General features: G+C 37.5%; 1 protein-coding gene across 3 annotated transcripts in view; it reads left to right on the forward strand.

The window, feature by feature from the left end:
- GPC5 (glypican 5) overlaps positions 1-22765 on the forward strand; it is a 1139255-nt gene that overhangs the window by 153708 nt on the left and 962782 nt on the right. For all 3 annotated transcript variants that reach the window (XM_075129298.1, XM_048853218.2, XM_075129300.1), the window contains exon 3: positions 16082-16776. In XM_075129298.1, the coding sequence (XP_074985399.1) occupies positions 16082-16776 (695 nt within the window). The remainder of the gene's footprint in view (positions 1-16081; positions 16777-22765) is intronic.

Below are 22765 nucleotides of genomic sequence, written 5' to 3' on the forward strand. Positions count from 1 at the left end.
AATTACAATTCCTTATAGAGTGTTTGTAACATCTCCTATTGCTCTGTGTCCTGTGCCATTGCTTACCTATCCGCAGGCATTGTTTTTCCATGAACATTTTGCCACAATCGATAATTTGAATGTTTAAGTACAACATTTCTTATCAGTTCCTGAGGTGTTGCTTAGCTGCCATTGTTATGTGTATAACACTAGAATATAAAATACCCACTGTTGCTGTTCTCCAGTCCCAGGAGGAATCAAAGTCTGCAGCAAGATTCTCTAACTCAGCTCTGTTGACAGCTCTAACAAATGAAGTAGCTTAGTCTGCAATTATTTGAACATCTTTCCTCTTGTGATGTAACTGATATTTTGTCTTTTCCTAGATGGAAGTAGTACAGTAAAAGTAACCAAAATGAGAGTCAGCCTTTATCTCATTTACAGCTTTTCATTTTTTTCTTTAATAAACAATTAAACAAGAGCAAGGAGCCATTCATGAATACATAGTTAGATTTAACTTGCAATTCTGAGTGATTTTACATGTGAAGTATGGACATAGAGATACTAATATTTTGCTGTGAGATAACAAATATAATCCTCACTAATATGTTTCAAGAGCTTTAACAGTAATTCTTTTTGTTGTGAAAAATGTAGAAATGTCTACTTTTACTTGTATATGGACTCATACCATTTTTCAAAGAGGCAGAAAACGATACTGCTAAATGCTTTGACTTCTAAGTTATGCTGAAGATTACAAGTTAAATTTTCAGAAGTACCTAAGTGACTTAGGAGCCAAATTCCTATTTTAAACAATGACTCTGGCACTTAGGGCTAGATTCACAAGATTTTAGGGGCCTAAATATCAGAATCAGACCATTGGGATTCACAAAATCCCTACTTAGCTGCAACCAAACCCTGTAGGCACCTAAACTTGTTTGGTGCCTAAATTTTTGTAGAAAAAGTTTCTTAGATGTTTATGTTTCTGCCTCTGAGCACATGTATGGCTGCCTTTCTCTACAGGTCTGGATGCCTAAGCCCCAGAGCAATGCATAAACTGGGAAAAGATAGGCATTCCCTTGCCTAACCCTCCTGCCGGGCCCAATCTCGTCAGTCGGTTCCAAATTTGCCTGCTGGATCGGGATCAGCAGGCGAGCTCATATAAAATAATGTGAAGGAAGATGACCTCTCTCATAACTTGCAACCCAGTGGTTAGCATGCTCACCTAGGATGAAGGAGACCCCGTATTTAATCCTCCCTCCACCAGGGAAGAAGGGATGTGCTACCACTCAAATGAATGCTCTCACCATTGAGCTATTGGATAGTCTGACGAGGGGCTCCTTCGATCGCTCCTGTTGAAACTTTCTGCTTTGGATAACCAGTGAAAGAATCATAGTGCCAGAAAGAGAGTGAGCACAAGAGAGCATGAGAATGACTCTGTAGCCTGGTGGTTAGAGCACTCACCAGGGACGGGGGAGATCCCAGGAGCCAGTTCCCCTGCTCCAAAGACTGTTTAAAAATTATTTATCCACAATGGAACAGCTTTAACAGAAGAGATTGAAGGAGCCTGACATCAGATTATCCAATAGTTCAGGGGGTAAAGCACTTACCTCAGAAGTGTACAAATCCCTTCCCCCCTTCCTCCCCGCCTCATCAAGGGAAGACTTGAACCAGAGGTCTCCTACATCCCAGGTGAGTACCATAACCAATGGGCTAAAAGTTATGAAGGAGGTACTTCTGTCCCCTCCCCTGGCTTCTTGCAAAAATAGTGTAGGCACCTAACCCCAGGGGAGGCTAGGCAGCTAAGAATCCCAAGCGGAGGGAGGTGCTGAACTTCAAAGTAGGGTGGGGCTTAGGACACACCCTTGGCCTTGGCATCTTCTATTGGCTAGGTTAGCTCCAGAGCCACTTCACATGCTGGCTTTTGGGAATCCCATTCTCTTCCTCATTCATTGTATAGGAAACCCAGGCATCTAATTTAGGCTTTGTTAATCCAAGTGATTTTCTAGGAGCCTACTTTCCTGTGTGAATTTAGCCCTTAGGAGTCTAAATCTCAGTGAAATTCAAGTATTACGGTCTGAGTTAATCTCCAAAGCATCAAGAAACCCATTCTAAACTCCATAGTGCTTAGTGTGGAGGAACGGATGACACTGTATATCAGTTACTGTTTACAGATCCCTAAAATATCTAGGCACAACATAGTAGGTTATTAAATGGCACTTTGAATTCTGTAGTTAACTGAGTTAGCAAGTGAGACTTCTCATGTGAATTAGAGCTACAGACCATGAGTAAGGGTTGCAAATTTGGACCCTTAATTATTGTAGCAAACAAATTAATAAACAGTACATTGTAATCATTTCTGTCTGATAAAGCAGGGATCTTTTAAAACATAGTTTTGCTTGGAGCAAATTAGTCATCTGTGAAAAATAGGGCTTTTATAATGGAAATGCAAACAGAGTCTGAACAAACCCAGCAGGCAGCACTCTAATAGAAAATTGTTTTACTGCACCTTTGCTTCCTACTTCTGTAAATAAGCTATAGTCAGTCCCTGGTGTTGTAGGCTTTAATAGTCTGCTGTGTGAGATATGCAGCTCAAGGTGAAGGTGAAGACACATGTACAGTTTCAAGGACCAAGCATTAACAAAAGTATATCATAAATCTTAAAATATAATTTTCCTTACTAAATTACACCACATGAAGACTGTGTAGTTTGGAGGATTGAACAGGATCAGGAGTCCAGCTTGAGTTCCGGTCAGTTCTGGATCTGATGCTGACTGGCTGCATGGTCTTGCCCAAGTCATTCCATTTCCCTCTGCTTCAATTTCCCTGTAAAATCAGGATGATGTTATGCATATAAATGACATTTTCTCTAACAGTCATCCCATCCCTGGCTACCGATCATTCCCAATTAAACCTGCAGAAGGTAACACTTTGTAAAAGACAGTAATTTGTAATAATTTTCTTTTGTAATGGCATATATTGAAGTTGAGGCACCTGCTCTTGCTGGGCCACGCTGTGCCATCATTTTTTAGTCAGAACTTCTCATTGATTTTAATGGGAATTTCTAATTAAAAATTTAAGGTACCATATCCATTTTTCTTCCAAGATCCCTTTTGCATTTCTACATAAAAATGGCATTAATAGATATAAGTAAATGCTGTTTGATCTAAATTATATTACACACAAAAAGTACTGTTAAAAGAACATGAAGATTGCAAAGTCAAGCACTCAAAAGTTAGGAGATGCTAACATTACTGTTGGGGCCCCTCCACTCCCATTTTTCTCCCCTGGAGAATGAAGTAAAAGGGTCAATCGTCCTTCCTGTTGGTAGTAATTTTTTATGTTATAGACAAGATTCATCCATGCTGCTGCAGGAAGTTGTAAATTGCATGTGATCTACTTGTTCCTCATGTCCCCGGACTTCAGTGGCAGGACACCATTTTACCCCCTTTCCCCCTCCCTTGTTGTATTCACATGGGGAAGGCAGCTTTAATTTCAACAAGGGCTTTATCGGAGAAATGTTGGTTGAGTCTGTGTAAAAAGGGTTAACACACCTTCTGGTTGCCATGGCAATGCCTTTTCCTATACACACTTCTTCAGTGATGTATTTGCCACCTATGAATCTCCCAGTGAAGAGGAGAATTCAGCTGCTTTCTGCCACTTAAAGTCCTTGTTCGCTGGTTGTCTATCCACTACCTAGGTCCTGTGCATTAGATTCTGCCAGGTTTGGTCATCAGTTAACTAGGCTGTGTCTGGTCCTGTGACTGTTTTTGATATGACTGCTGATTGCTAGCTGGCAAAGACATTATGTTGTCCTGCTGACTTCTCTTTCTTTCCTATGGCAATTTGAAAAGCACATTAAAGATTAATATCCAAGTTTCTCATCCACTTTATGGCTTCCGGTGATGTGGAATGAATCAAGGCTGTTCCTCCAGAGAAGGATCTTTGAATGCAGTGGTTCACTAGGAGTTCAAGAGTTTGGACATTCTCTCCCCATTTGCAAATCAGGCTGTCCTTCATTTTCCATTTGTGTGGTAGGTAATTGCAACACCCACGTAAGGTTCTGCTGCAGTTCACTGTTATCTGGTATGGTAAAACCAGTTGGTTGATATGTAGGATCCATAATCAGGCCTTGATTCTTGACACTGCTGTTTCCCCACTATTTTTTCACAGTTTTGGGTGACAGTCCCATTTCGAGAGCTTTGGCCGCTAACCAGAGGTTCCCAGACTTAAGGCAGCATCTGAGGGGTGAAGGGTATTGAGATCTTCTTAGATGGGCAAGTTGGTGTTCATTATCGTGTGGTTCTATTCTTGAATTATTGCTGCTTCCCTTCAGAAGGATGATGGCAAAATATGTGGGAGGATGGGGAACCAGACTGTTGGTATTGGTTTCTGTACTCCTGTGACAATTCTCTTAGCAGTGTGCAATTCCATGTTGATGAGTTTTGTATGTAGGCTACATGACTATACTGGTGCACAATATTCAGCTTCAGAGAAGATGAGACCAAAATGGCTGTCTGCAAAATGTGAGCATCTGGTCTCCAGCTGGTCCTGCAGGCTGTATCTATTTGATAGGGAAGATGGATAATACCTCTCTGCTGCTGGACAGATGACTAATGGCAGCACGCAGAACCAGTGCTAGACAAAGCAAGTACAGAGTTTTTTCCAAGAAATGGGTTTTACCAATGTTATTTCCATGTTTTCAACACACACACTTTAATGAAGAACTTTGCTGCAAAGTATTAATTTATGGTCATGGGCTAATATGGTAAGGCTTTGCTGAGATATAAAACACAATACAAGGTGTGGCAAATTGAAATTTCATCTTTGTGTCAATGACTTGCTCTAGAGGGATCCTGTGAAATTAAGTTATTACCCACATGTTCCCAGGAAACATAGAATTATTAGAAAAATATTGTTTTGTGTTTTCTTTCATATATATTAACTTAAAGATAATTACTTTACTGCTGTTGAAGTGCACATTGAAGAGATGTGAAGTTAGTAATCACGATGTTAAATGTACCTAGTTCTAGACAGGATGGATTTTCACTCACTTATGGCTGAATTCAGACCCAGTGTAAATGGTCAAAAGTTTATTGACATCAGCTGAGTTGTGTCCACTTACACAAAGGCAGATTTTGGCCATAAATTCTCATTATGTTTTATCTTAAATGAGAAATAGAATTTATTTTTGAAAATCTCTAGGCTATGTAAAGTTGAAACTATGGCAGACACATGTCTCGTTGTATCCATTATAGTTTTGAAACAAATACGGGAAAAAACATATTAAACCAAGCCATAGATGCTACAAAACTTTAAAAACAATGACAGTTTAAAAAAAGTTCCCTCATTAACTTTTGAAGACTATATATTTTATGAGTTCACAGCAGAAAGTTATTAATGATGTATGAAATATAAAATCCTGCATCAGAAGTTAATAGCTCACTGTAGAGATTGTCTGTTATTGTATATTAGTTTCAGAGAGCACCAGGGAAACCCAGCAAGCATAGAGGATTCTTCTTTAAAAACAAATAAACAAAAGCATTATATCTTCTTCTAAGGATTTTCTTTGCCCATTTTCATTATCTCCCAGCACCTTCTATTGCACATGCTATTTATAGAGAAATATAACTCTAATATGAGTGTTGACAGGCCTGTGAATCAGCTCATTGGAGGGGTTTATGTTATGGTGCATTTTTGTGCAAAAATTAGGTGTGGGTGTCTTTTTTAATGTGGATGGAATTTCTGTGAGTGCTATATTTTCCAGCTGATCCCTGCTGGTTCTTGCAAAGACATTTCCTTTTGTGGGTCATAAATGTCTAGTGACCCCTTGCCTGTACCACACAGGAGGTTAATTTTTTGGAACTGCACAAAATAGTGAAAAAGCTGTCGTGTAAAAAAGTATGCTAAAACTCCTGTTGTGTGACATAAGTAACTTATGAAACCTGAAGAGTAATTCATTTTTTCAGAAAAATACTAAACCCAGTGTTCAGCTGCAGACAGCCAGTGCTCCATGCAGCTCAGGAGAAGTGGGACAAAAGGTATCCACTGCAAGCCTGATCTCTTCTTTAGGTCTCCTTGTCACCAGATTGTAAATCAGAGCAGTTTGAGGCGTATTCTAATTTGCACTTAATTTGCACTTGTTGCTTAGCTGCAACCCAGGACATAGGGGAACTCTGGCCACGCTCCAGCTTTCAGGAAGAGGGACACTGTAGTAGCTCATTTAAAATGCTTGGTTTAAATCTTAGATTGTAAGGGCCAGATGCTACTACCCTTATAGTAGTACTTTGCTCCGCATGTGAGTTCTATTGAACTCAATGGAATATTTCCAAATAATGTATTATGAACATGAGTAAGGGTATCAGTATCTGGCCCTAAAATGTTACTGTGAAAAGTAGCTAGACAATTTATTTTGTACAGCTATCATCAACATTTTCCATTGTTTCAGCCTTCTTGAGGCTACCTCAGTGTAGAAACATTCTTCATAATTTCAGTGATATATGGTATGACTATGGTAGTAAAACTGAATTTCTTATATTTTGTTTTTCATAACAGATTTAGAGAATCAGTTTTTTTTTTTTTTCACTGACGGGTGCTATTTTTCTCCTGTAATTGGAAAGAGTGTAATGGTCTATATTATTACCACCTCCTGAGAGCTTCTCCCTTGTCAAGTTAGAAACAGTGTATTTATTTACCTGTCTATATCTTGAAAGTACATGCTTCAAATTCATTTTTTGCCTTATTTAGCATTCCATAGTACAAGTACTATAAGATGTGGTATAAAACAATATGATTTTTGCTATCATCCATATTTTACAGCATATTGTACTTAAGTCAGTAACAATGAGACCTAGACTAAAGCTCTGCAGAGAGGCAGATATTTAAACTCATTCTCGTATTGCTGCCTAATAATCATATCTGTATACAGGGCTAAATCTTGGTCCTGGCAGGCTCTTATATAGAACCAGTCCTATACCCCGTTTTTCAGATAAAAGCCCCACTGGCATGGATGTAAGTTTTGCCTGAACAAGAAATGCAAGAATTGCAGAAAAGCAACCTCACCATTTTCTTTTCAAGTGCAAAAAAAAAAAAAAATCATAATCTAATGAATATATAACATCCCACACCAGACTATTGTGGAATTTAGAAGCCCCTGACCCAAAGTTGTGTCTTAAATATGATAGACTCTCAAATGTCCTTGCTTAGTGTAGCAGATCTTAACAGGTATTAATTGTGATGACCCCACTGAAGCCTTCCTACATCTCTGTTTGTTTTCATATGTAATTACTATGCAAATTGATGGAGTTTGTTGAAATATCCTGGCACTTGCTCTTTGGGTGGAGTAACCTCATCATGCTCAGCCAATATACTGGGAAGCCTGTAATATGTCCAATGTTCACATTTATGCATAACAGAAATGACTCTGAGTAAATGTTAGATTTATTTCTTTATATCAACTACTAACATTTTTATTAAAAGTATGTTAATCTTGGTTATTGATACATTTAAATTGCACCACATTACGTTTGATGCCACTTTCACTTAACAATCCAAAAATTCTAGACACAATACAAGTCTACTAGTTTTCTGCCCTACCTAATTCTAGGGTGGATTGATTTAAATCAAAGTCATGTAAATCACCAGTTTTAATCATGATTTTAATCAGCAAGCAGGAAACTTTGATTTAAATAATTGTTTTTAATTGTGTTTTGCATTTGTATTGTTTAGTTACTTTCCTGAAGAAATGTTGATTCTCATTGGTTGCTAATCATTAAAATGTTGATTTGCAGCTAAATATAGCCATTACATTACATTTGTTGCTTCTTTTGGTTGCAGAAGAGACTACCAGTGTCAAAAGCTGGTTTAACACTTCAACAAACTCTGGTCCAGGTGCTTAGCTAATGACTTTCAGTAGTTCCCTAGTTTGACTTTCTTTAAAACTTGGCAGCAAATATGTACTGCTTAATATTATTTTTTTTATCTAATTTAATTGATTTTAAGAAATTATAATAATTTAAGCCTTATCATAGATTGTCAATTTTAATTTTAAATATTTTTCTTTAAAAATAAGCCTGTATTTAATTTAAATAATCCAATTTAAATAAAAAATCAGATTACAAAAAAAATCATTTTATCCCCCCACGAATTCCTCCCCATTTTGCTCAATTCTCCCAAACTTGTTTTCCAAAGATACCCTTGTTCACACAGCTGTGGTGGCCTGCATCCTCCTGTTATTATGTGAGTGGTACAAATGGCTCCTCTTTATCTAGGATGGGGAGAGAGAGTCTGGCAGATGCTCTGAATATTGGGAGAGGGTTGCAACAAAAATGATTAGGGGTCTGGAACACATGAGTTATGAGGAGAGGCTGAGGGAACTGGGATTGTTTAGTCTGCAGAAGAGAAGAATGAGGGGGGATTTGATAGCTGCTTTCAACTACCTGAGAGGTGGTTCCAGAGAGGATGGTTCTAGACTATTCTCAGTGGTAGAAGAGGACAGGACAAGGAGTAATGGTCTCAAGTTGCAGTGGGGGTGGTTTAGGTTGGATATTAGGAAAAACTTTTTCACTAGGAGGGTGGTGAAACATTGGAATGCGTTGCCTAGGGAGGTGGTGGAATCTCCTTCCTTAGAAGTTTCTAAGGTCAGACTTGACAAAGCCCTGGCTGGGATGATTTAATTGGGGATTGGTCCTGCTTTTGAGCGGGGGGTTGGACTAGATGACCTCCTGAGGTCCCTTCCAACCCTGATATTCTATGATTCTATGGTGGAAAGTGAACACAGCCTCCCCTACTCTGGGAAGCCTGTAATGAGTCAGAACAGCCCCAAAGGGTAAGATATATGGCCACGAGTTACACTGACTCAGCATATTCCTTACTCAGGTTTCTATCTGTGGGTTAAAATGAAATGTAAAGCTGTCTTTCCCCTGCAGAAATCACAAGGGATTTATAATTTATTGTTTTATAGTAAGGTCAGTGGATGTCCAGTTTGATCAGAGGATCCATGTCAGTTTAGTCATCATTCAGTGATAAGATCTGAGACAGTACAACTTCCACAAGTAAGAGTACATAACTATTTATGCATATTACAAACTGTTAATCATTTAATATCCTTCAGTTTGTGTGTAAACTCATGTACCACTATTTATAACTAGTAATTCTGAAACAGCTTCCAATGTTCAGAAAGTTAAAATGGCAATTTAAATTTAATAATGGAATAATACAAACATTATGGCATTTAGGTATTTAGCAAGGCTGTTTGATTAATTCATCTGTGTTAGCAAACATACTGTTGCCTTTACTACATTTTCTTGAATTTACCCCTATATTTTCCTCTCTCAATTATTATTTTCTATAATAAGATATATTAATTTTCTGATTGAGGAAAACAAATGTGGGGGCTGTTCTGTCATTACTCAAGTAGTGTAGATCTTTGCGTGAATAATATTCAGCTAAGTTTTCAGTTTCAAAGATTTCAGTTTTTCTCCAGTTACTTCATTTTAGTTAGTAAATTGCATGTTCAATTGATGTTTGATATCTTGGCAAATAAAAACATCAAAGCAGGAGAAGTTACCAAGAGCATTCCAGATAAGGAAGGACCAGGTATGTGTCATTTGGGTCAATCTGTTAGTTCCTCATGGTAGATTTCACTCCACAGAAATGTTGTGTTATATGCTAAATGAATAGTGTTCAACTGGATCAGTTTGAAGTGTATGTTAATGGAGATTAATTTTAGTGAATCCCATGGATTTTCTGCTGGCACTTATCCTTTTGATCCCTGTCTCATCTAACATTCACAGGCAATGCCTGAGTGAGTTAATTAGTTAAGATCATTTATGTGTCTTGGGAACAATATTCTTCTAACTCATCTTTGCTGCTATGATAAATGACATGGGGCTCACATACTAGATATAGCACCTCAATACTACTTCATGGCTGGGAATATTTATGCAGTTTAGGTTTTTTCCAAGAGTACTTTTCCTGTAACATGTATTTTAAAAATTCTAAATGCATTATTTTGGACAGATCTGGCATTTGTTACAGGCTTTTGTTTTCCTAAACTGCAAACCTGAGCTGAGATTTGTGTACTCAAAATTCCCTTTGACCAGTAGAAGTTATGCATGCCAGACATGCATGATTGGACCATATCTCTAGATGACAGCTTGATACCCAACATTATTTGGACTGTCCATAAGCAGAAGTAAAACACATTAGAGTACTTAGCAGCAAATGTCTCTAGTGAAACACAAGACTAAGGCTGTTCCATATGATCTGTTCAAGGTTTCAAATATGAAAACATCAACAACAGTAATTAGATATTTAGAATTTAGTATTTAGAATTTAGTATTTAGAATTTTTTTAACACTCTTCTTTAAGGTTTGGTATTTGGGTTAGGTCTAATGGGTTAAGTCTGATTTTTTGGATACACTGTAAAGTCTTTTGTCAAAGGCTCAGAGAGTTCTTAATGGTTTCTGGGAGAGCTTAACCCAGTCTCTGTGGCTGTAACTTTCATTAGTTATATATTGGAGATTGGCTGAGTGCTTATTCATTTGCTGTATACAATACTAGATGTTGGACTGGTGCCAAAGTTCAATACAATGTAACTGACTGCTCATTAGTAATAATGAAACTGGAATCTATCAGGGTACCTTGTGTAATATTAATTTTTTTCCATTGTAAAGTCTGAGTATTTAGAGCACAGATCACTTTATTTAATAACAAGTGCAGTGGATTAAACTCTATTAAGCAAAAGAATGGGTAAGCTTTGAAAAAGGTGCAAGAATTGTGAGAAATGCAGTCATCATTTTAATGTGCTGTTCTACTAAACATAAAGATAAGAAATTTGCTCCAAAAATCTGTCCTCACTCCCACCCCAAGATGTACAATTAGAAAGCACTTTCCTCCACCTATTGGAAAGGGGATTAGAGGTCCACATATTTAAAGACTTTTAGTGCCCATTTAGGGCCCAATCCAACTTCCAGTGCAATCAATGTGAATTTTTCATGAAAGTTGGATTGGGCCCAGAAAGAGGAGCAGGGATGGTCTCGTCCCCATTTGTAAAAGTTTGTTTTATATATAAACAAGGCATAAATTGCTTCATATGAGCATATAATTTGTACTATTAATGATAAAACTGAAGGGATTATTTCTTACATTATCTTAAAAAAAAAAAGTGCAAATGAGAGGTGGTGAAGTGATGTAGCAGTCCAGGACTCTGTTTTTGTAAGTATTTGTTTTTTGTTGCTTGTCAATAGCTTGTAGTTCTTGTATTTAGTTTTGTATCCAGTTTAAAAATCAATAAAGACATTTGTTTATAAAGCTATGCTTTGATTACTACTTTAGGAAGAGAGGAGAAACATGCTATTACAGTTTCTTTGTAATTCTTGCAGTTGTAAGTAGCTCTCTGGGATAAACAAATTAAAAAGAATAAATAAGAGGTTACAATTATTGTAAAACAAATAATTGTAAAATGATAAACCAAAAATTCTTTTATGGTATATACTAATCACTTGTGTTACATTTGCAGATATTAACAAGAAAATAACTTATATTCATGTGTTAATATGACCAATCAATTCAAAATGAATAGAATTCACCCATAATAAACAATAAAACAATTTACTGAATTACTTAGTTTTGTCCTGTTTATATTATATGTTTTCTCTAGTCTTCTATTTTCTGTTGCTTCCTGGCACAGATATAAAATGAGAAATTGGAATGCTTTCCAACAGTTTAAACAGCTAATAAAATCACATTATAGATCTTTGTACTGAAGTTGAACAAATGTTCTTTAAATGGTAGGTACAAATGTGAAAATCACAAAGTAAGTTCTTTTGAAAAAATACATTTAATAACTGTAAAAAGGCAGCTTTTCTTGCTCATCTTTTTTGTATTAGTGATGGTTTTTATTTACATTTGGATTTATATGGACTATATACTCACCAGTTATTTTATGTGGGTGAATAATTTCTGAAGATTGATGTAAATCAGAATGCAGAGTCTTATAAGATGCAGAACCCCATTACTATAGATCTGACATACTCACAGTATTGATCAGGAATAAATTAACTTAATTGTCATCTTGCTTCTGAAAGTGTCATGAACAACACAGATTGTCCTTGTGAAATGTTCATAGGTACTGTTCCATATCACAGGTAAATGTAGGTCTTCTAGTTCTTCATTCTTCAGGTGTCAGGTATTATCACATGCTTGGAAAAGGGCAAATGGTCAATAAGTCATGCAGGTTTGTGCGTTCGTTCACTTGTGGATTGCAAGGGCACTAGAAATGTAATTCAGTCTTGAAAGTTTATTGTTTAGAACTACATTGTAAAAATCTATTGATTATCCATGTACAGCATGATTTATTCTTTCAGCTAATGTTTCTGCTTTTAGCAATAGAGTACTTCAGCTTTGAATTGTCACAGACGTTTTATATTATGTATTTTATGGCTTTCATCTATGAAAGAATAATAATGTTCATGTCATTCTAAAGAGGTTCCTATTACATTATCCTTTTAATTAACGTTACCTACTGATATGAATTTTATCTGAAGTATTGGTAAGTTTTCTGTAAAAGACTGAGACTCTAAACTTTTGAAAAATAGCCACCTTCTCAGAAGACTTCAGTATATCTTATGGTTTGTTTTATTTAAACAGTCTGAAATAGGAATCAGCTTGATTTCCCCCATCCCCATCATTAGTGTGTCTGTTATGCACTTTAAATTTAAAGATCATAGTTCAGTGAGTGTAGGTAACATATATTAGTGTAGTTGAATGCATTTTTAGAGAGAGAGATGGGTATTATTCACATATAAAACTGAAGAGAAAAGGCAGCAGATGAAATTTCCTTCTGTCTCAAGTAGGTATTTGTCTAGTTTTTATGGGAGGGTTAAGGAAAAAGGTAGAATTAACACATCTTTCCTTAGTCTTCTGGAGAATGATCAGAGAGAGGAAGCTGACCAGAAATAGTAGACCTGTGCAATAATCAGACCTTAAATTAAGGGAAACTTGACGCATATGGAATGTATTAATACGTCTTCTCTGTAATCTTTTTTTTTATTAAGGACTTGATCCAAGCCAACTGAAATTTACAAAAATCTTTCTATTGACTTTAATGGACTTTGGACCAGGCTCCAAACCCCTTTATTCCTATACACAAATAATTAATTCTCAGGTGTGCTACAGACAATTTTGGGCTTCAGGTCCAATTTAGGCTGATTACTCAATTATTTATTGGGTTTTTATGCTGGTGAGTCACTGACTAAATTCAAAATACTGACAATAACTGTCAGACATAATTTGGCAAGATCTGATTCTTATAGTTTTTAATGTGCGTGGTTTTACAACTATTGATTTGATCTGTATATTTCCCTTCCCTTTATTTTTAGGGAGAGACAGTTTAAAAATAAATATGGTAAAAGAAAAATATGAATAAGGATTTGCCAGCGAAATTGACATATATGGTGCAAATCAAGTTCCTTTCTAAGACCTTTATTTTGTGGCTACGCGAAATATGTAGTAACAAGATTCTAGCTTTCTTATTGAATAAAAACCCAATAATTTCAGATGTAAACATATAGTTTGTCACTCTATAAATTGGCACCAGAGATTGGCAATGAGATTGCTCCCTCATTCCAGTATAGAGAAGCATGCTTTCTTCAATTCCCAAGGTTATTTGTTAGGCAGAGACATGGATGTGGTATTGCAATTAGAGGAATATAGACTGTATTTTGAAAAAGCAAATAAGAAAAAAGTCCAGTATCAAGTGTTTTAATTTCAATAATGGTTTCTTCTATGGTACTAATGGATTTTTTCCCTCATTGTTAAAGCAATTAAAACATAGTCAACACTTGTTCACCTGGCCCCAAGGCAGACCACTGTCTTCTGTAACATATCACTTTCCTAGTGTAGAGAGCTCTGGTATGGAGGGGGCAGAGTTATGATTGGTTGGGATACATAATGTTAGGTACAGGGAAAGATAGACCCTGGGTAGTTGACATCTTGAAACCTCCCATAGGGACAGTTATTCGGTGTGATGACTTGGAGTCGTCAGTTTCAGAAATTATGTACTGTGCCATTAGTGATGCCTGTATAATAACTTTATTTATATACCACCCTTTTCCCAAAATGCTGAGGGTGCTGTACTGCAGAATAATTACAAATGCAATATAATGAAACATTCTAAACTGTCACCCTCTTAAGTTATAAATAGTTTTAAAAAATGAGTGGATCAAATTTTAGAAATGTGAAGACAGTGATTGAACAGGAATGTGATAAATAAATAGTCAAGAGTGGCTATTCTAAACACCTGTGGGGAGAAAGAAAACTTTAAGATGTTTTTTTAAAGTGGGATAAAAATGAGGTGGATTTTGGGGGAAGGAAATTACATGTTATAGGTCCCACTGCAGTAAAAACCTTGATTGCCTGCCAATGTCAGATATAGTGGCAAAATTCTAAGCACTGGGTAGTGTGTGAATACAGAAATCCGTCATTAAAAGGCTTAAGTAGAAGACCCCAGAATTTGGAAAGCCAACTGTAAAGGGCTTTTAAAAGCAAGCATATCAGTTTAAAGTTAATCTGCCAGTTTCTAGGCAGTCAGTGTAAATCTTGCAAAGCAGCTCAAGACAGTGAGCAATTATACCACGGTAGTCTGAACAAGTTGCAAAAAATAGCTCATAAAGAGAGAATTCACTAACTGAGTTTTGTGGTATGAGGGCATTTTTTGCTGTTCCAAATTTATCACAAGCTACATTCACTGACCAACAAAAAAGAAAAAAAAAAACAAACCTTCCCATTAAGAAGGAGTTAAGATTGTCCAGTGGTATCTTGTGTCCTTCCAAACATCAAGTTCAGCAAAACTTGAAACTCTGAAAATCAGGAAAGAGAGTTAAGGTACATGCCTGTGCAACTTTAACTCTGTGTTAACAAAGTAGAAATCAGTGATGTAGAGTTAGGGTATTTAGTTTAATTTGCTTATTTACAAAATGTATACGACTTCTGTTCCATTGAACGGAGGTGGTTACAAACTGTACACACACTGTTCTCTTGCAGAAATCTTAAGGCATCACTGCCCTATCACCAGGAAGCAATTCTTAGCATCTAACTGCTTAAACACACTGCTCTCTCTTCCAGTCACAGCCCATGGGCTTTTCACTTGGGAAACTCCTAGTCCAAGGCTCCTCACCTAGGTTCAAGTGTTTTGAAAGGTGGTGTGCACATTAACCCTCCTTTTGTGAACCCACTATACCTCAGAAAGGGTTTGACTTCCCATTCACTGGGAAATACTTTAACCTACATGATCTTCTTACCTACTTTCAGAATTAGGTACTGCATGGGTATTTTAACTCATTTTATCGTAGGTACTTATATATCAGTAAGGCATAACATGCACAACATTAGCATTTGTTGCCATAGCAATCATCTTTTTGCTAGCATTGAGCCAGATTCTGCAAAGTTCTGAGTGCTCTCAATTCTCATTGACCGTTGCTATTGTTGGATTTATCAACACAGTTTCAAAGTATGCTTCCGACGTATGTGATGCACCTGCTCTCTTTCAAAAAGAAGCCACATCTGTTTGCTCTGTAAAAGTTACATATTAATGAATAAAACAGAAGAGCTGTTTCAAGTGTTCATTGCCATCTTTAACACTCCATTCTAAATGTTAGAGACTTTATTTCATGATTTGAAGTGGAATGAGTGATAATATTTCACTTACATTACAAATTGTGAAAAGGTCTATTGAATTAATGGAGTGGATGATCTAATGTATCAAGACAGTTACTGTTGGTGTCTGATTTATTCTTCAAATTAGTTACCATTCGTTTGCCCTTTGCATTTGTTTGTAAAATACATTATATCAGAAAAGTTGGTTATTGTATATTTTAGTAGGATCCACAATGAGCTAGGTACTGTCAACACACTAAAAAAAGAAGGTTTATACGTGTTTAGAATGTATCTGCTTAAACTCTAGTCATTAATTGTTGCAATACAAAGATATCTGTGATATAAGGGAAACACAAATTAAAGTAATATAATACTTGTTAGATTCTTAAACTTTTGCTGAAATGTGTAATCCTTTTTTACTCTAAAATATTCACCTCTTTTTTTATTACAGAAACCTTTGAAATGCTTATCACACAGGCTGAGAATTACACAAGCATGCTTTTCTGCAACACATACAGAAACATGGCTGTTGAGGCTGCTACAGCTGTTCAAGAGTTTTTTACGGATGTGGGACTCTTTGTATTTGGCATAGATATTAGTACAGAAGAACTGGTGAACAGATTTTTTGACACCCTGTTCCCACTAGTCTATAATCATCTGATTAATCCTGGTCTGACTGACATTTCACTGGAATATTCAGAATGCATTCGAATGTCACAACGAGATATCAGTCCTTTTGGTAATGTTCCAAAAATAGCCATGGGACAAATGGGGAGATCATTGTTATCCAGTCGTACTTTCTTACAGGCCCTCAATTTAGGGATTGAAGTGATCAATACAACAGATCATTTGCAGTTCTCTAAAGACTGTAGCAGAGTCTTACTACGAATGCAGTATTGCCCCCACTGCCAAGGAATGCCTTTAAGTAAGCCATGTATGGGGTATTGCCTGAATGTAATTAGAGGCTGCTTGGCTAACATGGCAGAAATTGACCATCACTGGAGGAGATATATTCAGTCATTGGAAGAGTTATCCAGTGCAATGCATGGGACATATGACATTGAGCATGTACTTCTGAACTTTCACTCACTTGTTAATGATGCTCTGGCACAAGCTAGGATCAATGGACCAAAAGTAATTGAACAGGTAAGCACCTATCTATTTTCTATCTTCCATGCTTATTGGAAACACAGCACATGGAAACTAACTTAGAAAACTGATGGATATTTGATGATTGTTATACCAATTAATACGTTTGTGTACAAAAAGGGCATCATACAGCAAAACAGTTGTACAAAATTGTCAGTTTTTTCTTTAGTTATTCACATGACTTGCTATTTTCTCAAATACTATATTCACAACTATAGCAGAGTGAGGAGTCACCATATTTTAGCATTTGCAGATTTTTTTTTCAGGGTGAAAAGCTAGTTTTCCAGTTGTGGAATGAAATTGTAATGTTTACCAGAAACATCTAAACAGTTGAAGTGATAATGAAAAATGTTTCACACCCATGAAACCACAAGCTGATTTTTTAAAATCAGTTGTGTGAAAATTTCTTTACATAAATCAGTAAAAACTCTATTTTACTTCTAGCCTTTTGTCATTTTGTCCAATTAATTGTTATACTTTTCAGTGTAGTCACTGAATGGCCTTTACTGAGAATTCTACAAGTGTTGAATAAACAAGAAAATCCTGAGTTCTGCTGAGTAAGAGTGAGTGCTGGGAAGGGTAATTAAGTTTGGTGTTTTAAAATACTAATAAGCAAAAACTAAATTTCTTGGTGAAAGCTAATTCCAGAGACTTTCTGCTTTTGTAAAAAATGCTAGGGGTTAGGCAAATGAGTGCCAGATTTGATTCATAATATTAAATGAATTGCTGGACTGGTGAGATGTTTATTACTTTATCACATACATTGTAACAGGTTTGGAAATCTCATGGACTTTATGCCATAATTGAAGCCCCTTATTTTCATGAACTAGAAATATAAAATCTCATGTCTAGTATATATCTAACTATAAAGATGACAAGTAATAAACATCCCTTCCCTCTAGATGCCAATGGTTTGTCTTCAACACCTATGGCCGTAGGTAGATTTATTTGAATATTTTTTGTTATCATCAATGGAGTGGGACTTTTCAGGGGAAGAATAACTTGCATGAGAAGAAGAAAAGGAGTACTTGTGGCACCTTAGAGACTAACCAATTTATTTGAGCATGAGCTTTCGTGAGCTACAGCTCACTTCATCAGATGTGTACCGTGGAAACTGCAGCAGACTTTATATACACACAGAGAATATGAAACAATACCTCCTCCCACCCCACTGTCCTGCTGGTAATAGCTTATCTAAAGTGATCAACAGGTGGGCCATTTCCAGCACAAATCCAGGTTTTCTCACCCTCCACCCCCCACACAAATTCACTCTCCTGCTGGTGCTAGCCCATCCAAAGTGACAACTCTTTACTTCTGGGAACTCTTCTGGCTCTATCAAGTTCCCAGAAGTTACCTACTACAGGACAGGCCTAACAAAGAAAATAACAGAACGCCACTAGCGGTCACCTTCAGCCCCCAACTAAAACCCCTCCAACGCATTATTAAGGATCTACAACCTATCCTAAAGGATGACCTAACACTCTCACAAGTCTTGGGAGACAGGCCAGTCCTTGCCTACAGACAGCCCCGCAACCTGAAGCAAATACTCACCAACAACCACATACCACACAACAGAACCACTAACCCAGGAACTTATCCTTGCAACAAAGCCCGTTGCCAATTGTGCCCACATATCTATTCAGGGGACACCATCACAGGGCCTAATAACATCAGCCACACTATCAGAGGCTCGTTCACCTGCACATCCACCAATGTGATATATGCCATCATGTGCCAGCAATGCCCCTCTGCCATGTACATTGGTCAAACTGGACAGTCTCTACGTAAAAGAATAAATGGACACAAATCAGATGTCAAGAATTATAACATTCATAAACCAGTTGGAGAACACTTCAATCTCTCTGGTCACGCAATCACAGACATGAAGGTCGCTATCTTAAAACAAAAAAACTTCAAATCCAGACTCCAGCGAGAAACTGCTGAATTGGAATTCATTTGCAAATTGGATACTATTAATTTAGGCTTAAATAGAGACTGGGAGTGGCTAAGTCATTATGCAAGGTAGCCTGTTTCCTCTTGTTTTTTCCTACCCCCCCCCCCAGATGTTCTGGTTTAACTTGGATTTAAACTTGGAGAGTGGTCAGTTTAGATGAGCTATTACCAGCAGGAGAGTGAGTTTGTGTGTGTATGGGGGTGGGGGGGATGTGAGAAAACCTGGATCTATGCAGGAAATAGCCCGACTTGATTATGTAAAGAGTTGTCACTTTGGATGGGCTAGCACCAGCAGGAGAGTGAATTTGTGTGGGGGGTGGAGGGTGAGAAAACCTGGATTTGTGCTGGAAATGGCCCACCTGTTGATCACTTTAGATAAGCTATTACCAGCAGGACAGTGGGGTGGGAGGAGGTATTGTTTCATATTCTCTGTGTGTATATAAAGTCTGCTGCAGTTTCCACGGTACACATCTGATGAAGTGAGCTGTAGCTCACGAAAGCTCATGCTCAAATAAATTGGTTAGTCTCTAAGGTGCCACAAGTACTCCTTTTCTTTTTGCAAATACAGACTAACACGGCTGTTCCTCTGAAACTTGCATGAGAAGCTAACTTAGCTGTAAACACATGAAAAGTGAAGAGTTTTTTTAATACCAGGGCATTAGTTAAAGCTAATGTAGCTGCAAATTTATGAGGCATATCTATGCCAACAAATGTTAACTCTTACTCTGTTTTACTTATTCCATAGTATGTTGTGTAAGTACACTTTCACCTATAACTTTCATGGGTGCTGCCATCATACTCTGCTCAACTATCATGGTGATGTGGGTAGCATAAGAACCTAGAATAGAAAGATGTTTATTTTTAGAGGGTGTGCAGATCAATTTGTGGTTGGATGTGACTGTGGTTTGGTGTGGTGTCACCTCAGGTGCCAGTAATAATGCCAGGACTATCACAAACTGCCTCTCACTTGGTTACCTGCTGCTGAACTGGCTTCCGCCCACAACAGAGCCTTATCTAATAGACTAGTGCCTGATTCTCCTGTTCACTTGCATGGAATAGAGGCATGGGGCTTTTCTGGCACATCTAAAGAGGGAAATATAGTGGGCTGTTGTCATTGACTGCAGGTTGCTGTGCCCTAACTATTGGGCTGTCATTCCCAGATGTCACTGTAGGTATAATAGTACTACAAAGGGAAACTTTATGGGAAGTTGAGGCTATTCGGAGTCCTTGGAAGCACTGACTTACAAACCTGGCCCCACCAGGCACTATAGAAGGAACACAGATAATAAGGCCAGTTGAATTAGTCCCTGAAGTACAACTGGAGGAAATGTTACTTTGAAAGTGGTAGCTAGAACACATGTAGATTTCTGAGATGAGGTCAGTGGGTGCCCACAGTTATGCTAGAGCTATCTTCATGATTCCCATCCGGCTCTCTCTGAACTGACTGGAGTCAGGCTCTTTCATTTTGGAAACAAATGGCTCTCAACAGCTTTGGTCAAAATGAGTCATTGGACATCATCGAGAGGGGGTTCTCCACTGAGCTGTGGGAACAACTTTGTCCCATTTCTAATCTCAAACAGCCCATGGAAGTTATAGGACATAAATGAAATCATCCATCACCTACTTCAGATCTTAGCCATACAATTCTATCTCTAGCCTCAGCGAATTGGGAACAGACAGAGCAGAGCTCTATCTGAATAGATTCCTCAAAGAGGTTTATCTTCACACTCTCATTTTACTATCGCAAAGACAATTCCTCTATTTTTCTTTTGGATGATAGCTCCCCCACTCCTCCCAACTTCTATCATCACCATTACCCAGACACAGCCTCACTTACCTAAATTAATTTGGTCCCTGCCCACCTTTTCCCCTGCTCCCCATGACCATACAAAATATAGGAAGGTGAGAGTGATAGCAATACTGATGCCACTCTGGCTGAATAGTCTCTGGCTCTAACCTACCGTTGAAACTTTCGGTTTGTCTGTCTCTCGGAGTAGGTCTGCAATTGCAAAACGTCAGCTTTCCATCCAGCACCAGACTGGTTGAAAATGGATACTTTGAGGAAGTTATTACCCTTCTCATGGACCTTAAGAAGAAATGAACAAATACACTATGAACTTTGCACCAGCCAGCAGAATAACTACCATATTAAACAAGTTAAACACAGCCTTCAGTTCCTCCATGAGAGCCTTAATGTGTATGCACAAGAATTCAAGCAAAATAATTAAGACTCTGCAATATTATATATAAAATAAAATTAAGTTTTAAATAAATTCCAGCATGAAATGTTTTCTTAGAGCAACAACGTTTACTCTAGCCTGACAAGCTCATAGAACACAACCTTGAAATCTCATTCTTCTCCTTACAATATTACCCAGATTGAACCACTGCAGGAGGTGTCATTATTTTTCCTATCCATTACAGAAGACTTCCTTATAGCTACTGTCTCCTGTCAGATGAATTTTTCATTTTCATTTTACTGATTAAGTCAGACAAGTAGTCCTCAAAATTGCCATAGCATTCACTCCCAAAATAAATTAAAGGTGTACTCTTCATTCTATTAAACATCAAACTCCAGTCCTTAGGAGCAATGACAGTCTCAAGGCAGAGAAGTAATGCACTGAGATCTGCTAGGTGGCCACCTGGTCATCGACATATACATTCACCAACTTCTACATATTGGTTATCCAATCTTTAGCCAGTGCCTTTTTTATTATCAGAAGTCTTTCCCACTGCTAAGTGCCCACAAGAAGGATGATATAGAGTGCATAATATTGTCCGTTGACTTGAGCTGTTAGCCAATAGTTACTGATAAGTTGTTTTCTTAAGGAGAAGAAATTAATTGAATCAGGTATTTATTTGGTGCCATCCTGTTTGTTATACACAAAGTCCTGTTTCTCTGAACACAGTAGGAACAAACAACAGGAGGCAGTTTCCTTGCTCACAATTTCCAAGCCTGCCTTTCCAGTCAGTCCTTTGTGTAAATGAAACTCTTTGTTGACTTCCTTCTGGGGCCACACTCACATTGCTTATCTGGCTTTCTGTTGGCTTTTCTGTTTGCTTTCTATTTCTGACACATACAGACACACACAGCTCCACCAATCAACACCCTAGATTCTTCATTCTCCTTATTCTCTCTGAGTTAGTTCTTGCTCAGGCTTTCCAAGCTGATCCAATGCCTCGGGCAGTGGCTTCTGTTGTATCAGCTATCTTACTCCATAAAGGATCTTAATTTCTTCTTCCATTTAGCCTGAATGAAAATTGATTAGCATGCACATTGGCTTCAGTGCAGTCAGTGGTTGCCAAAGGGATCAAAGACACACTTGTGAGCAGCCACAAATACCCTCCAGCACAACCATAATATTGTGGATGTCCATATTTAGATGTTCTCCTTCCCACTGCTGTGAAAATCCCATTATAATGTATCTGTGTAACTGAGCACAGTGAAGAATAGGATAAGGTATCTGTGCTTAATTGAAAATGTCCTTAGTTCAACTAATAAGCTCCAGAGATCTGGCCCACATTGAAGACAAATATGTAATCAAGAATAGAGATGGAAATGCACATCCAGATATTTGAGTTTCTTTCATTATGGGGAATGAATGCTCAGCACTAGGACATGCTTTTTTTTTCCCTCAAGGTATTATTTTAACACAATCTGTAATTTAGGAAAGTACAATTGAATTAATCTCACTGTGGAACTTGTCTCAGTTGGAGAGAACTTCAGCAGGTGGGATGTGCCCCTCTTGCCAGTGACTGATAGAACTGATTTTACCCCCAAACTCCAAGCACTTTGAGGTATGCATTGTAATGAATCTGTGGCACTTGTTACTTGTATAAAGGACATTTTCAGATAATCACAGATGAATTTTCTTATTCAGATGTCAGTTCTGACATAAGTTTCCTAGTACAGTGTGTTGGCATGGTCCCCTTATGGTAAACACAATTACCATCAAATTTTCTTATGTTTTCCTGGTGACTCTTTTTATCACCCAATAGTGCCTAGCAACTCTAAAAAGGAGTCATTACTATC

The sequence above is a fragment of the Caretta caretta genome, chromosome 1 (genome assembly GCF_965140235.1).
Source record: "Caretta caretta isolate rCarCar2 chromosome 1, rCarCar1.hap1, whole genome shotgun sequence".
Taxonomy (NCBI): Eukaryota; Metazoa; Chordata; order Testudines; family Cheloniidae; genus Caretta; species Caretta caretta.